This window comes from Protopterus annectens, chromosome 8.part0, assembly GCF_019279795.1.
Source record: "Protopterus annectens isolate FY-2018-M chromosome 8.part0, PAN1.0, whole genome shotgun sequence".
NCBI classification, from domain to species: domain Eukaryota; kingdom Metazoa; phylum Chordata; order Ceratodontiformes; family Protopteridae; genus Protopterus; species Protopterus annectens.
This window is the reverse complement of record NC_056741.1, coordinates 1,302,296,214-1,302,314,144: the sequence shown is the minus strand read 5'-3', so window position 1 is coordinate 1,302,314,144 and position 17,931 is coordinate 1,302,296,214. Positions and strand designations below refer to the sequence as shown.

The 17,931-nt window shown below is 42.7% G+C and overlaps 1 protein-coding gene across 3 annotated transcripts in view; it reads right to left on the bottom strand.

Annotated features, from left to right (window-relative positions):
• SRPRA (SRP receptor subunit alpha) overlaps nt 1-17,931 on the bottom strand; it is an 880,927-nt gene that overhangs the window by 71,011 nt on the left and 791,985 nt on the right. For all 3 annotated transcript variants that reach the window (XM_044080819.1, XM_044080817.1, XM_044080818.1), the window contains 2 exons: nt 7,722-7,885; nt 7,525-7,623 (listed from right to left, as the gene is read on the bottom strand). In XM_044080819.1, the coding sequence (XP_043936754.1) occupies nt 7,525-7,623; nt 7,722-7,885 (263 nt within the window). The remainder of the gene's footprint in view (nt 1-7,524; nt 7,624-7,721; nt 7,886-17,931) is intronic.

The following is a 17,931-nucleotide window of genomic DNA, read 5'->3' as shown; positions in this document are numbered from 1 at the left end:
AAAAAAAAAGGATCCCCAATGGGGTACTTAGCTTTAGACGTTTTCAGCTGTAATTCAAAACTCTGGTAGCGACCGACCAGCACACTTGTGAACTGCTTCTGTTATGGGATCCACGGCAAGAAAGACTGATGCAATGACGTCGGGCTGCCTTGCTTTACAACACTGATGACCTGACGTCAGTCAGTAAGCGACAGCAGCCGACGCAGAAAAACATTGACTCTGGTATTCAGGCCGACCGAGGGCTACCACAGCAGGGATAACCCACAGGTGATGACTGCAACAGTGAAACACGAAGAACATCAGACATTTGGAGAAATAATGATAAAAACGCATTAAGTAAGCATATTATGTATTACGGTCAGGAGCACTCTTTTAAGTTTAGGGTAATAGATGTTGTTGTGAAAGGGACTAGAGGGGGTGATTTAAATAATTATCCTGAGAACAAAGAATATGAGTGGATTCTTAGGTTAAATGCAGATTTTGAACCTGGTCTTTAATAAGTGTGCAAGTATTAAACCTGTACTAGTGAAAATACAGCAACAAAATCTTTAAAATGCTGTTAGTCTTTTATAGTTTTTTACTATTTTTATTGCTTCTTTTGATTTTAATTAGTAATGTCATATGATTTGTTGGCTGTGGTCATGTGATACTTGTTTAGTCTTATTTAAATTGTTTAATGTCTTTGTATAATATTATTAGCATTGAGAAAGTGTCTTTACCCAAAAGCTTTGTTTCTGCAATAAAATTGTGAATTGACGGTGGAGTTGTTGTTATCTATCTGAAATCTCTTTTTTCAGACAAGGAAGGAAAGGGATTTTGTACTCTAGAGGATGAGAGTGTTGTGTCCATACAGACCTTAGGTACCACTGGTGCTTCCTCATGTGGAGCCTTGCCAATGGTAACATGGGAATAGTCGATGCCATGTGATCCAGGAGTCTGAGGTACTGCCTGGCAGTCAAGTTTGTGGCATGGAGGACAGTAATCAGGTACTGCTTTAAACTTTCCACCTTTTGGGATGGCACAGAGGCCCTCATGACATCTGTTCTTATCCTGCACCCCAGCAAAATCTGGTCCAGAGAGGGGGTCAGGTTAGATATGGGATAATTTATCTTGAACTCCATTGTTTGAGGGAGTGAAATTACTGTTTAAATGGCTTTGCAGGGATTCTGTGTTGTCTGCCTCGAAGAGCATGCCGTCTAGGTAAGGGAATATTTGAATCCCCAGGGTCCTTCAGAAAGTCTGAAGGGCAAGGCACAGAAAAGCAAAAATAGTTCCTGTAGCTGGGCCTTACTGGGATGTGTAGGTAGGAATCCTTGATGTCCAAGGTGGCCAAGAACCCTTGAGGAAAAATCAAGGGGAATAGGGTCTGCAGAGTGAGCATTTGAAAGGTGGGCACCTGCAGAAAGAGGCTGAGATGGGAACGATCTAAAATGGGTCTCCAGGGACCATCTTTTCTTGGGACTAGAAAAATTCTTGAGTATAAACCCTTTCCCCTTTCTGGCATAGGGACAGGTTGAATTGTTCTCTGGGCAATAAGGTTATCTATAACTGGCTGGAAAATTGGAAGTTGTTCTTTGGGGGTCTGTGGAATACCTCTAAAGGAAGGGGTTGTGATCCAGGTCATAAAATAACCAGTTTGTATGATGGACAAGACCCACCTGTCCGTGGTGATGTTTTCCCATGCAGGGAGGCAGTGACAGAGACTTAGGGATGGGGGGATAGAGTCAAGGGGTTGGTTTAATGATGGCAGTTAGTCACAGGCTACCTGCCCTGTCTTGAAATTGAGGCTTCTGTGCTGGCGTCTGTGCAGGCCAGAAGGGGTGGCTTGCTTCCTGGCAGTCTTCCTGCTCCTAGAAGGAGGAGGGGGTGCAGAGTGCTTCCTGATGAACTGGGTCTTTGAGGGGTAATTCATGTGGAGCTTGGGGATAGGAGACACAAAAGTCTTTTAAGGTCTTGTAACTCCTTCCCTTTTTGTTGCAGAGTTTTAAATAACTCCACTACCTTTGACCCAAAAAGGGCAGGGTTATCAAGGGGTGCATCTAAGAGTTTAGCTCTGTATCATCAGGAAGCGGCTGTAACCTAAGCCAGGAATATCTCCTCAACACAGAAGCTGATGCAGCAGACCTGGCAGAGGCTTCTGCTGCATCTTAACTGCACTTAATGGAGTGCCTTATGACCTGTGAAGATAAAGATATAAGGCTGGATATAGTTGAGCTTTGGCTGGAGACTCTGGAATTTCAATGAGACGTTTTGTTGTCTGTCCTAAAAGGGCTATGGCATATTTGGACATGTGGGTTTGATAATTTATTGCCCTAAATGCCAGGATAGAAGAAGCGTATATCTTTTTCCCAAGGCATTCCATGACCTCACTCTCTTCGTCTGTGGGGAGGAGTGTGGAAGATGGAAGGAGCTTGGGGAGGAGTGTGGAAGATGGAAGGAGCTTGGAGGCTTTATCTGCTGACACAGAGACACTGCCAGGGTCTGCTGCAGGGCACTTAACCAAGAATTTGGCCCCCTCAGGGACCTTGCAGAATCTGTCAGGCCTATGTGCAGCAGGAAGGTGGGAGTCTGGGCTGACTTGAAGCTGCAATGAAAACATCCAGAAATGCAGGAAGTACAGGGGGAATAGTTGAAAGGGCAGGGGAGTCCATCTGAAGAAATTCGTAGTACCTCTTCTGCACTTCAGTCATTTCAAATGAATCTTATTTGAAATGCTCCCTCATCTTTGAAACAGTCTCCCCAAAGGTAAGGTCCTTGCCTGGGGAATCTGTTTCTGCAGATTCTTCTTCAGGGGAGGTGTAGCCAAGGGGAGAAGGCATTTGAGAAATATAGGAGAGTGAGCCCTCTGAGGAAGAGTCACAGGATTCCCTCAGCTTCAAGCTGGGAAGTGTCCAAGGCCTGAGGTCTAGGATTCATAACAGGAGAAGGGCCACAGGAGGCTAAGGGTGTAGCAGGCCTCAGAGCCATAAAAGCTTTAAATCGGCTTAGAGAAAAAGCCTGCCAATCTGGCTAGCTTTCAACTGCAAAAGAAATGTTTCTTTTTTTTCTTTTGAGGGAAGACCTAGTGGGCGTCTGGGCCACGGTATGCCCAGGATCAGAAGCTTGTGAAGAAGTGGAGTCATCTGTCTGAGTAGCAAGTACAAACCGAGGCTCCCCCTCACCTTCAGAAGCCGACACCTGCCTTACATCCAAGGATGTGCCATCCACATTGGGTTCTATGGCTTCCACACTGGTACCTGCTATATCCGTATCAATGGCAACCAAGCATTCCTCCAGGCCGATGTTAGCCACAGGAGGGACTCTGGTCTAATAACCTTGGCCTTTTTCTTAGGCAGCTCGATGGGCTGACTGGACAGTCCCTCCATAACCAAAGCTAAGCTCTTAAGGTACTGGCTCTCCAAGTAAATATTTAATGCATGCAGATGGCTGTGTAGCATTTTTGGAACAAAGGCCTGACAGATGGAGCAGGACTTATGGTCATGTGTAGGCCCTAAACAAAAAAGGCAAAGCTTGCGGACATCTTTATGGGGGATGTGACGACCGCACCTACACTTACCCTTCCCTGGATGACATAAACCTACACACAATGCAGTGATCAAAGGAAACAAATGTCCCCAACAACGTGTAGATGTCACTTTTATGGGCTATGTTCCCTAGGCCAATGTTAGATGTCCCACGTACCCAGTAGTGTCTACATGCTTTTGTATACTGGCCGGACGTTCGGGTAGCAAGAGAGGAGAACTCAAGTGTTGAGAATACTGCAACATGAGAACAGAAGGACATCCTGCTGCACTTATTGTTCAGAGGGGATGCAAAAAGGTCGTAGCACAGCTGGCCCCATTGGCAGAAAAAGATCTCAGCCACTTTTGTGCTGAGAGACCACTTGTGAGGTAATAAAATGGACCTCCTCCTCAACTTGTCTGCAATCATGGTGGATTTCCCCAGTATATGCATTGCTATCAGAAATCAATCTGAAGATATCCCCCACTGCCAAAACCTCAGGGCATCTTGACACAAGGGGTAAGACCTGGTCCCTCCCTGTTTGTCGATGTACCATACAACTTACAAAATGTCTGTCAGAACTGCAACAGAACAGGAAGGGAGAGTGTCTTGGAACGGCTGCAATGCTTGGAGTACTGCTCTCATCTCCAGCACACTGATATGCCAACTGGCTTCTTCGGGGGACCAAGTGCCTTGAACAGTCTTCCCCAAGAAATACCCCCCCCCCCCCCAATCTGGGAAGCATCTGTGCTTACTATGGCAGCAGGCTGAGGAAGGATGAACAGCCGACCTTGGAATATTTGATCTGAACGAATCTACTACCAAAGGTACTGTGTGCAGGTTGGAGTTATGCTAATCTTGGTGGACAAGGGCTAATGGGAACAGAACTATCACTGCCGACATGGACCCTAGAGTTTGTAATACTTGGCAAGCTGGTATGGATGAACTCTGAATTATTCTACTAACTTGAAAAAATGGTCTGAACCCTCAGCAAGGATAGAGAAGCTATCATTGATGATGTGTTGAAACTGGCTTGCATGAATTCTAGAGACTGAAGGTTGAAGATGAGATTTCTTGTAACTGATTGTAATGCCCACCAGATTAGAACAAGTCTCGAGTGCATAGTCTCGTGCTGTTATTAGTTGATGCTTGGTTGGGGCAGTAAGGAGCCAGTCCTCTAGATATGGAAACATTCAGAATCCCTGCAATGGGAAGTGGGCTGCTACCACTGTCATGCATTTTGTAAACATCCTGGGGGCTGTGGTAAGACCAAAGGGCAGTGCTCTGTACTGATAGTGACTGGCTCCCAGCCAGAAGGGTAGGTATTTCCTGGACTGTCTGTTCATCTTTGTGTGATAGTATGCATCCTGGAGATCGATAGAGCACATCCAATTGTCCTTGTGTAGGAAAGGCAAAATGGACTGAACCGTGACCATCCAGAACTTGGTCTGTTGAACTGATTTGTTCAGAATGTGAAGATCCAAGATTGGTCTCCAGTTCCCTGTTTTCTTTGGCACTAAAAAGAATCTTGAGTAAGTTCCGGATTTTTTCTGGTCTGGGGGGACCTCTTGGATGACTCTTTTTCTAACAGTTTTTGCATTTCTGAATTCGCTGCCTTCTTCTGACTGGGTAGAACGTCGGGAATTCTGTTTTTTAATGGCGGTGGATGGGAAAAGGGAATAATATAACCTGCAGAAATGAATCTCTGCACCAAAGTATCTTTTGTTAAGTTTAGCCTGGCTCTCTGATGCAGGGATAAATGACCCTGTCTCCAGAGGTGGGCAATTGGGCCACCTTTCAGGAGCGTTGATATGGCCTGTGAGAGAAAAAAAATCTCTGGACCTCTGATTCTGCAGGCCTCCTCTGCCACTTAGGTGGCATTTTCCATTGAAAGTTCTCCCCGAGGCAGGGGGGAATTCCTCTCCGTGTGTCATGGAAAGGACCCCGGGACTTCCTAAGCCACATCTTTCGATCACCTCGCTGATTCCAGTATAAGTTTCTTTGAAAAGTCAAAAAACGTACACCAACAGCAGATAGGGTCTTTCCATCTTTTTCACACCTGAAAAGGGTGTCAACCTTGGGGCCAAACACCGAACTTCTGTCAAAAGGAGCACTGATGAAGGATGTCTTGAAGGGCTCCGCAAAATTGATATACCTGAATCCGCCGCTCTTGAGGCTCCTTCAGCTGCAAGGGAAATGAGCCATATAGAAGAATTTAAGATGGCCTGAAAGGTGGTTAACTGTGAAGCAATATTAGAGTGTTTCAGCAGTACTAGTCCCCGAGAGGGTTTTTGAGAACTCCTTGATCAAATCCTTCTGTAATCTGGTGAGGATCACCAAGCAGTTCAGGGACCTGAGTGCAAAGGTCCCTGATGCATGCACTCGTTTCCCGATTCTATCCATCGCCCTAGGCTCCCTGTCAGGAGGATGAACAGAAGAACTCTGTTCTGCAAGTTCTTTTTTGGGGGTCAACACCATGACCCTAGTATCTGCCAATACTCCTTTGCACCAGAATTCCCTTCTGCTAGGTGGTGCCAGAATCCTATCTGGTCTCTTGTGGATCGGCTCTACAGAATCTTTTTCCTTCCACGCCTGCTGAGAGATCAAGAAAAAATGAGCTCATCAGAGAGTAGAGTTACGGTAGATGGGCTTGTAACAAAAGCCTACAGAAATACAGATTCCTCTTGAGAAGGGTTATGGGAGGACCAACCACTCAGTTGTTTCAGGATTTCTAAAACGTCTCTAAAGGAGAAACGAAGCTGGTGTCAGTGGCTGTAGGATCGGATGTGTTCTAGAGTGACTGATATGAAGACTTTTTAATCTTCTTTCTCGGCTCTGAGGTTAGATCTGAGAAACTGTGAGAAGAGCCAGCATGCTTTGAAGGTCTCTTCTTAGAGTCTTTCTTGTCTGACTTGGAAGGAAGAGATCCCGATAGTGATTCTCCAAAGGCTGAAGGCAGCAGGACCGTAAGTATCAACTTGTTTTTCTGATCCACAAGGGCTCTCTGATTAAACTATTTACAAACGGTACAATTAGCCTGTAAATGCACAGGTCCTAAGCAATACATACATAGTGCGTGAGCGTCAGATAGGGGAATCTCATGCCCACATTTATTACATATTTTAAACCCTGAAAATTTATCTGCCATGTTGTAATTAAGAAGCTCAAAAAAACTCAGCAGTAGAGTAAGGGAAAGTTCTATTAAATAAAAAAGGTAGAAAAATCTACCAAGAATGGTAAAGAAAAAGGAGAAATACCACTAAGCAGTAATGAAAAGAATGGCAACAATGGTAATTATAAATAAGCAAAGAAGGTTTTTTTTTTTTTTTTTTTTTTTACAGAAAGACAAGGTTATAAAGAAATACTGTTAAGCTGTAAGATGAGGTAAAAGGAGGATTAAAGCTAGGAAAAAAACAACGGAGTAATGACAATGAAAAAAGGTACTTATTATTTTGAAACAAACTATGCTCGAGAGCTGTAGAGACCACGCCTGTTCCTGATAGCAGCAAACGAGATCTAGAGAGGGACGGGAACTATTGCATCATGGGTAAGGGAGGAGCACGAGAGTTTGTGATTTCCACCAGTTGTAGAACAGTGGCAGAGTTTGATCTGAAGATCGGATCCAAAACCATAGGTTGACGAATGAATGAAAATCGACAACATCAGATCAGTAAATATCAATTCAGCCAACATAACTTACAAACATTAACAACTTACTTAAAAAGAAATAAAAAATAAAATAAAGTCATGTCCCAAGCAGTTGTGATGCATATGGAGAGGTGTTAGAAGCAGTTACCCCAAGACAGTGAGTTCAGTGAGAATACAGGCCTAAACAGAGCCCTAAAAGATTCAACAGGTCCAAGAGTAAATAGAGAAAAGAAAATGTAATTACTGATCCTTAGCTGCTATGAGAAAGGGCTAACCAATGGAATCACTGGTGTATGCAAAGACATGCACGAGTACTGTGCACTCAATAAATTTACATTTTCAAAATCCTTTCTACTAGAAAAGATCTGCAATTACCTTATCATCAATGGTATCAAACTTGGTCAACACAATACCATCGATAAGTCTTGGTCTGTCACTCATGGAGTGATCTGCAAGGGCTTGATTAAACTTCACCTACAGAAATATTAAACAGAAAAGAAGGAAATGTCAGAAGGAGATCTTTAATTGTCACTATGTCTGCAATTCACAAATTTTGGGCACTCTTTACAAACCAGTTGATCAACAGCTTCATTGCCGACCAGTGCTTCCCCAACAAACAAGACCAAGTCAGGCACGTTCACAGCAATCAACTTTGCAAGAGCAGTCATCAGGGGAGCATTATCCTGCATACGGCCAGCAGTATCCACCAATACCACATCAAAACCCTGATTACGAGCTGAAATGAGAAGAAAAATCAAACAGATTTAAGTACAATTTTTTTCCTGCTTGTCCATGAGCACATACACTATCTTCATACTAAGAGAATGCAAACTTAAAATTATTTTCTATCAAAACTACATTTCTGGGGAATATAATCTCTCTGTACAATTATCCTAGCTCTCAAATTTTTTAAATGCACATAAAAATGAAGGTAAATTTTCAAAACTGGACTGCAAGGTCTATCGTATCCGTTCATTTTCTTGCCCAGCACCAGGCAAAGTTAAACTTAATGGAGAACACAAGTACTACGTTTCTTGTCTCAAACACAGTACAAAACCAAAACTAGCTGAGATATCCATTACAGACTTTCCATCACTGCAAGATGCTCCCTTCAAAACTTGAACAAACTGCATGTAAGTTTAAATCTTGAATGTTTGACAAACTACGTATTTTCTTTCCTCTCCAGCATCAGAAAATTGACAATCATAAGTACTTCCTTCCCATCCAGTTCTAATCTCCGTTAAACTGGAAATGGTAGAGAGATCTAGTACTTATTTTCTTGTCATCTATTGCAGTCAAACACTGGAATAGGCTGAGAAATCAGGTACTCAGTTTCCTGTCCAGCACCACATCCAATGCACATTTTTTTGCCTTCATACACATCATAAACTCTCACTGAGGATTTCAAATTATCATTATCAGATGCGTGTTGCAGCCAAGTCTTCAGGAACTATATGCCGTAAATTTCAGCTCTGACATCTTAAATCTGAATGTGAACAGAGTGTATCATTGTAAGACAGACACTTTTAATAAGCAAAATATGAAACTATATAGTAATTCAGCACAGCTGAAAGGTAGAGAACAGAAAATGCACTTGCAGGAGAAAAATCATACTCACCAATGTAAAACTCAAAAGTGAAGCACACAACAGTGAAGTAAAAATAAACTAATCTGACTTTAAATAGATTTGCTTGTCTCTGAACAAAGAGGAAGTGTATGTTAAGTCATAGCTCATTCCCTCCAGTACAGCTCTTTTGAGTGTGTACCTTTAACTCCCAGTGGGTGTGGCTTGAGCCTCTAAAAAAATGAAGTTATCACCTGACAGTTCTAACAAATACTCACTGACATAGGTCAAATATCAATACAATTGTGTTTGCCATCATGTATGCTTCAAGATAAAATATTCTGATACCTTGTATATAGCATGGTTTTGGAATTATTAACACAAATATGAATAAGTAATATTTGATGCCTAGAGGCGCAGTAGAAGGTAACTGCGGAAACACCTAGAGGTGCACTTGGTTGTAATGAGGTCACTGAGCTACATGAAATGCATCTATTTATGAAAAATCAGTGGCTGGAAAGGTGCCAGGTATAACTTCAGTACAAGTACTTAAATGTTGGGTTATTTGGCTTTTCTACATAAAATGCAATCACAGAAAGCTTGTCTGTTATTTGAATTTTCTGTTACAAAGTTCACAAGATATATGGCAGTTCGTACAAGCCAGCTACAGAATATACTTTTATACACTTTAAAATGGATTTAATAACATGTACAGTCTACTAACGAGATTTTAGACTGAAATGACAAAATAAATTAAGCAAACGGTCAAACTCTTATGGCAATGAAACAAGACAGACCTGTGTCAAAGCTATCTAAAGTGGCTGGCTAACTGCAATTATACAATGACCCCCCATTAATATTCCAAAACATACATGCTGATTGGTCAGCGCACACATTGTAAATCAGACTTATACTAATGGAAAAAGGTCCGGTCGCCCGGACTTTTTCCATTAGTACAAGTCTTTTTTTTCTTCTGTTGGACACCAATGGAGAACGGAAGAGCGAGAACACAGCGAGATATCTTAAAAAAAAAAAAGCAACGGAGATCTTCCTTTCTCCGTTGCTTTTTTAAAGCTGTCTCACTATGTTTGTTTAACATACAAGACAGCTTTAAAAAAAAGCAACGGAGAAAGGAAAATCTACGTTGCTTTTTTTTAAAGTTGCCTCGCTATGTTAAGAGATCTTCCTTTCTCCGTTGCTTCCACACACAGTTCTGATGTACTGCGTAACCATACACATCAGAACTGCCGCAGAATACTGGACAGCTACAGAAGGGCAGCAAGGAGGCATTATACAATGCCATTAATTAAGAAAAGTAAGTATTTTTTTCTTAAATAATGTCATTGTATAATGGCAATAACTCACTTCTGGGTGTGGGTAATGCTGGATTTACCCATGGTTGTCTTTGTTTGGCCACTCAGGCTTCGCCTTCGTGACCAAACCACACTAACCGTGGGTAAATCCAGCATTACCCACACCCAGGCATGGGTTACTGCTTAATTATCTTCTGGAATGACCTTCATGAAAAAGCTCTAGAAGGCCAAGTATGACTGTACTCTAAAGCAGAGGCTGCTAATGCAGCTGCTTTATAAAATGCTAAACCTCACAGTATTTGTGAGGCAGCAAGCTAGACCATCAAATCATACATTCTCCAAACATTACAAATTAGGTCCACTATCAAGAAGCAGGGAAAGTCCTGCTACTGCAGTTCTACTTAGGTTATGCTGTAACATCTTCCCTAATCTGCTAAGGCTATCTTTGGTTAGAAAACGGTTTCATTTCTCTTTTCATACATTAGGGATTACTTTAGTGCAACGTCTGTCATAATAGGTTCATAGGTAGGTACTAGGCTATTGGCCCTAGGGCCTATATAAGCCTAGCCAAATATACCCTGGCTTTCTCCACCGAAGAAAATTATTTTCCTGTGCCACTGTCGAGCAGAGCCACAGAAGTGATCCCCGGGGTGAATTTCCTATCTCCCATCCAACCATCAAGATTTTTCTTGAAGAGTGCTAATGAGGAGCTTTGTTTGATATAGATAGGTAGTTTGTTCCAGAGTATGGGAAGCCTCTGGGACAGAAATCTATCCCTCCAGCATGTTCTGTTTATTGTGGTGACGAGGTTTAGGTCCCTAGAGTGTGTAGCTCGTAGGGATTGGGATTTCTTTACGTGGAGCATGTCTAAAAGCTCTGGGTTTGACATAGCTTTGTGTGATAGGCAGAGATCGCCTCTGAGTAGGCGATATGCAATGGAGTAAAGCTGCAGTTTTTTGAGACGGTCTGCATAGGGCATCTCTTTGAGGCCGGTAATCCTCTTTGTGAGGTATTTCTGTGGCCTTTCCAGTTGTTGTAGATGTCTTGTGAGGTACATACCAAAATGGGCATTGTACTCTATAATGGGTCTAATGAGTGGCAGTAGGGGAACAATGACCTCTTTTTTCCTGGATGAGAAACCTTTTGTGATGAGGTGTGCCACATAGAAGGATTTCCTGTCTACTGTGGCGATGTGATTATCAAAGGAGAGACTACTGTCCACCTGTGTCCCAAGGTCTCTTATCACACTTTCGGTGTTAAATAGACTACCACCTATGTGGTAGTTCATGGGTACTGAGTTTTTACCAAAAGGGATGACAAAGCACTTTTTGGCATTGAGCTTGACGTCATGGCTTTGACACTAGGCATCTGTCTCAGCGAGGCCCTTTTGTAGGATGTCCACATCTTTTGGAGTTTTGATTATGGCTCCTGGTTTGCAGTCATCTGCGAACTTCGTTAGCCAAAGACCCTCTGTGTTGACCTGTACTTCAGAGAAGTAGATACCAAACAGGAGAGGACCCAGGACTGAACCCTGTGGTACTCCACTCGTCACTGGTCTGAAGTCTGCTACTTTCACAGTGTGGGTTCTGTCAGTGAGCCAGTTGGCAACCCATCTTGTGACATAAGGATTTATACCTAGTTTAGTGAGTTTATCTATAATTCCAGAGTGAGGGATGGTGTTGAAAGCCTTGGCGAGATGTAGATAAGCTGTGTGAACCACCTTACCCTCATCTACGGCTTTGGTGACTGCTTCAAAGAAGTCTATCAGGTTTAGGAGACATGATCTGCCTTTTACAAACCCGAACTGGGTGGGGTCCTGAGTTTGGAGATTACCAATGTCATTGTTTATAAGTTCCATGATGATACGCTCCATAGCCTTGAAGACCAGGCTCGTTAGGCTAATGGGGCGGTAGTTTCCGGGGTCTGTGGTGGCTCCCCCTTTGTGGAGTGGGATAACTGTTGCTGTGCGCCATTCAGTGGGCACATAGCATGAGGTGAGGCTATGATTGAACATGGTACTTAGGTGGGGTGCCAGTTCGTTCTGTAGTTCTTGTAGAACACAGCCTGGGATGTCGTCAGGTCCCATGGATGCTGTGTTCTTGGCTTTGGATAGTGTGTTTTTTACCTGTGCAGCCATGATTACAGGAACTTTGCATTCTTCTGGTATAGAGATGGGCCCTTTAGGGGATGACAGAGGGGTAAAGTTAGCACTGAGCCTATCTGCCAGGATGTTGTCAATATCAGTTGGTTCTGTATATTTAGTGCCATTGTGCTGTAACTCAGAGCAGATCTGAGTGTTGGCATTGAGATTCTTGACATAGCTATAGAATGCTTTGTGGTTGTTTTTAGAGTCAGTGGTGATTTTGTTTTTATAACTAGCTTTGGAGGATTTTATGAGGAATCTCAGCTTCTTACTGAGGCTGAACAGGGAGTTTCTCCAATCATGGGATTTTACTCTTTTTTGCAACAGTTTCTTTCATCTGTTGTAGAGTTTGTTTATGGCAGGGGACCACCAGATTGGCTTCCTTTTTTTGGGGGATAGCATCTTGGTTCTGTTAGGGATTGCACGATCCATGCACTCGTGCAAGTGCTTATAAAGTGCATTTGTGTAGGATTCAGCAGTCATACCTCTACTGTCCGTCAGCATGGGTGTCGTGAAGTTTGCACTTCTTAAGAAGCGTGAAGTTGGCTTTAGAGAAATTTTTTACTGTTGTTTCCCTAATGGGGGGTGGGGGAGGGATGTGGATGTCTAGGGTGATTAGCCTGTGGTTGGATCTGACCAACGAGGAATTGACCTCTGGTGTGGAGCACCGGTTGCCCATGTTGGTAATAACCAGGTCTAGGATATTGCTGCCCCTAGTGGGGGTGTGGATAAGTTCATCCATGGCATTGGAATTTATGAATTCCAGAAAACGTTGAGCACAAGAGTTGGTACATGAGTAGTTTTCCCAGTTAATGGTAGGGTAGTTGAAATCGCCCATTATAAGGGTGTTAGGTTGCACTCTAATATTTTCCAGTGTATTAAGAAATGAGGAGTGGGAATCCTGGGGCATGGTGGGGGATCTGTAGCAAGCTACAATTTGGATTGCGGTCTTGCCCAGAGTTTGTTGCACTTGGATAATTTCGGATGCATTATGCTGAGCAAGGAGGTGTAGCTATCCTTAATGAATATGGACACGCCTCCGCCTTTAGTGTTTCGGTCCAGGTTAGGTGGCCGAAAGGTGTGGTATGAATTATAGCCTGGTAATGCAGGAGTACTCTCTGGAGCCTTGAACCAGATCTCTGTCACTGCACAGATGTCGATGTTCTCCATTTTAAGGAGTGCCTCGAGAGAGTGCATTTTGAGGTTTAGACTTCTAGCATTGAGTAGCAATACCCTCAGATTCTTCTTGTCTGTACCTGTTAGGGTGGTGAATTTGTCATTTGAACCTTGCCTAAAAAGGCACTATAGGGGTGGCTAGAGCCTTAGCCAGTATCCAGAATCCCAGGGACAACAGGTGCAGGCCATCTCTGGCAAAGCATCGTGGCTTGTCGATCATGTCATCCCAGGCAGACAGATACTGGATCCCCTTAGAATGACACCAGAAGCTTAGCCAATTGTTGAAGTCAATCATTTTGTCCTTGTACTGTGGTATCATTCTGGGTGATGGCAGGATGCTACTCAGGGCTAGGGTCATACCTGCCTGGGCTACAAGATCAGACAGCTCCTCCATGTCCCTTTTCATGTAGTCCAAGGAGGTACGTCTCAGGTCATTCACACCAACATGGACAATGACAGAGTCATATTTGTACTTGTTGTGGAGTGACCTGAGTGCATGCGTTATATGTGGCGGATCCTGGCACCTGACAGGCAGCTGACAGTAACTTTCTCCTTGTTTAGCCTGGTGAGTGGAACATCAGTGTGCCTGACTACAGAGTCACCTATGACTAGAGTGTTGGGTATGTTGTTATGCCTTATGGGCTATGGTTGAGTGGCACACTGAGTTTGTGGGCTATGTGTCATTTGGGTTGTGTTGGGGGTGGAGGTTGCTTGTGTTTCTGCTTTGGAGGTCCCTGTTGCTTGGGCAGGTTTTTACTGAGAGCCTCCGCGAATGCAAGTGAGTGTTTTGTGTTTCTATGTGTGTGTTTTGGTGGTGTAGGTTTTGAGGGACTATGTGCTGAGTGTGGTGTGGTGCAAGTGTTTACCTTCTCCTCTTGTCTAGTCCAGTCTTGGGTGAAGAGAGCTTTGCTTCCAGTTTGGCTATATAAGTGCATCTCTCACAGGTTATAGTGTTGGGTGGTAGGAGGAGAGGATTGTGTACATGACGCAATTACTGCATTGCCCCAAGATGCCCAGATTCATCAGGTAGACAGGAGAAAACACCGGGAGCTGACCCTTAGACATGCCTGAATAGGTGCTTATTTGTTAAGTACTAGAAACTGTGTTCCTCTAGACAGTGAGGAAAGTTGAGTGCTGTAGTAATTTGTAGCTTATTTAGTGCTTACAATAAGTTCTGAACAAGTTTATAGATTAGTAATAGGCTAACTGCCTTTGCAAGCCATTTTAAGCCTAGCCAATTATCCCTTGTGAGACTCAAACCCAGCACCTTGTGTTTGTAAGGCAAACACCTTAACCATTAGGCCACTGCCCCAACCGTGCTGAAACAAAAAACTGGCTAGTTCTAAGAAACAAAATTAAGCTAGAATGCTTCCCAACACAAAAAGGCTTGGGGGCCTAGAAGCCTACAAATAGTCCTGGACACAGCAAATCTATATCCAGGCTAGCCCACCCACAGGAAAGGCAGGAAACAAGCTTAGAAATTGTTTAAGTGGAAAGAGAGAAAGGAGTAACAGAAACTAAGCTGACTGGCCTTCTCAAATGTTCTCCCTGTACTGGGTAGAATGAGGTAATGACACTAGACTGGGAGGAGGGTCCCAGATCAAATTTACACTAGGGGCGGGCAACTGCAAAGCCACCAACTATAAAAACACCATACCAACAAACTGCAGAAATGTTTCTCACAGCAGAAAAGCAGCAGTGAGCCTTTAAATGAAAGTTTAAACAGCTAAAGGAGCCTATAGAAAAAGAGTTTTAACTGCAACAAGTTATCAGAAACAAACAACCCAACAAATGCTTAATAAAAGTGGACAATTTCCAGTTAATACCTCACACACAGTGAAACCAAACTAGCTAGAAAAATATACAGTACACAAAGTGCTATAATTAACAAAGAAATAAAGAACAAAATAAGCAAAAAACAGGATACTTAATGTTATATATTATAGTTCCGAGTTTGCTCAGTGTCCTTCCTTCGACTAGCTCAGTGTGAAATGGCAGAAACACTCGCAACGTAACTTCTTAGGTAACAGAAAGTTGAAATCTTAGATATAAAGCAAGGACTAGCACAAAGAAGCACCCTTAATGAATATCACATATGGATTTTAAGACATAAGAACTTGATTATAATTTTAGTATTATTTGAACAGAATTTGTAAAAGACACAAAAACTGGGCAGATAGTGACAATAAACCTCCTTCGAGAGAGTAAATTTGGGTAGTAAAATACACTGATCAGTTATTGCTGTAAAAGCTCAACACAAAAGGAAGACAATACCAAACATACATCTTAAAATGTCAAACAAAATTATCCCACAAAAATAGTGACAGAGACTTCCAGAGTTATATGTGCTATAGCTGATTTCATAAACTCTGACACACAAAAAAAATCATATTGCCCTAGACCTACAATACTGTTTTGTCAAAGGGAGATCACGTGGGGGTGGGGGGCATGCAGAAAGACCTAGTGGAGTCAAAACTCACTAACTAATGCAAGCCTTGAAATGCCCCTTAGCAAAATTATAACAACTGCCCGTAGAAACCTCAGCACTAGCCAGAGTGGAAGGTAGGGAAAGGTGTTTCGTTTTTTTGTATTTTTTACTTGGGATATCCAAGTTAATGTTCTTGGATGTACTGGATGTCTGAAACTACATATGAGAACAATCAACCTCCTCCCAGACTAAAATTTGAGGTATATTGTTTGGACATCTAAAAGGGGTGTTCTTTTTTTAGTGACAGCCTGACATCTGGTTGAGGAGAAAGTGCCCTCTTCTTGACCCTTAGCAGCATCCTGTGGAGCAGCACCAGAGAGGGTTGGGAACGTCAGACTCTGACATGGCCACAGTGAAATAGTCAAGTCTGCAACCAGCAAAGAGAGGCTGAAGGCAGGGTCACTTCAGAATCCTCTTTGCTATACTTTTTTTTATTGAAAGAGGCAACATCCAGTGAAGAACCAGTTTCCATGGAGGAACAAGCAAGGGCCTTAAATGCTGGTTCTCAAGGAAAACAATAGCCACGCTATTCAGCTGACTATGAATTGTCTTGGGTATAAAAGAATGATGAATATCTTAAGGGTGGACTTTTGTGAGATGACTCTAACCAAAAAAGAGGGAAGCTGCTTGAGAATCCTTACGAGATTTGTCCAGCACATGGGCGTTTCTCTTTTCTACGAGCCATAAGAAAATTTTAACACATCCTTTTACTCAAAATCAAAAGGAATGCCCCCTGACAAGTTCTTACCATCACAGAAGCAGACATACTAGCCGTAAAGTAGGCAAGCATCTCTTCAAAGGTATGACATTTTGCACCTATATATCCTGTTTTATACTAGCTTTTCATGCTCCAATGGCGATATGGGTGCAAGGAATGCATCCAAATAAACTTTTGTATACTGTCTGGACATATGATATTTGGCAGGATACATCCCATATTGCTATAAGACACTGCAACAGTGATCTAATGATAAGCATTTAATATTATTTCTTCCTATTCGCTTGCCTTTTTAACCATATTTTTTGTTTTTCTTTAAATATTCACCACCATTCTATCCATCAAGCAAAATCAATTTTAGAATAAAAATGTTCTTTCTATAATCTGCGTAACTCTACATACCTTCTTAGACAATAGATCTGCCACTGACTACGCCCTTAACAGTGACTTTTGCTTCCCAATCCTGTACCATAATCCCATGAACTTTTGTATACTGTCTGGACATATATTTGGCAGGATACATCCCATATTGCTATAAGACACTGCAACAGTGATCTAATGATAAGCATTTAATATTATTTCTTCCTATTCGCTTGACTTTTTAACCATTTTTTTTGTTTTTCTTTAAATATTCACCACCATTCTATCCATCAAGCAAAAATAGAAGTTATGTTCTTACCATAACGTTCCATGTTAGTTGTCTTCTTCTCGCCTTCTTTCTTGCTGGATGGGTTCGGAGCCGACCTCGGCTCCGACTCGGCCACTCTAAAAGCTCGAGGGTTGGTTCCACCGGCTCGAGGCTCCCCTTATATCCCACAATGCTAGGCGTGAATTACCTCAGATCTCGTTTGTGAGCTAGGCCCAGCTAATAATAAAACCAGAAAAACTGGAAAAGAGAGTCCACCTCTATAAACAAAAGGGAAGAGGAAAGGTGACCTGAAGCCTGATCTAGGAAAATATGCACAGCAGAGCATATACCTATAGCAAAGAGGTGGTAGAAAGAGAGGTCACAATCAAACTCCTCTAGGTCTGTCCAGGCCAGGGGGAAGGAGGGTGGGACACAAGAAAGAAGGCGAGAAGACAACTAACATGGAACGTTATGGTAAGAACATAACTTCTATATGTTAAGTTGTCTATCTCGCCTTCATTCTTGCTGGATGGGACCGCGTCCCTAGCACCTTGTCCCGGGTGGCCTAACGGAACAGACTCTTGAGAACAGTGGTACCAAAGTTAGCTCTATGTCTAGAAGCTAAATCTAACTTATAATGTGAAATGAAAGTGTGAGGAGTAGCCCAAGTAGCAGCTGCACAAATGGTGTCAATAGGCAGTCTGTCTTGGAAGGCTATAGAAGTAGCCAAAGCTCTGGTGGAGTGGGCCTTA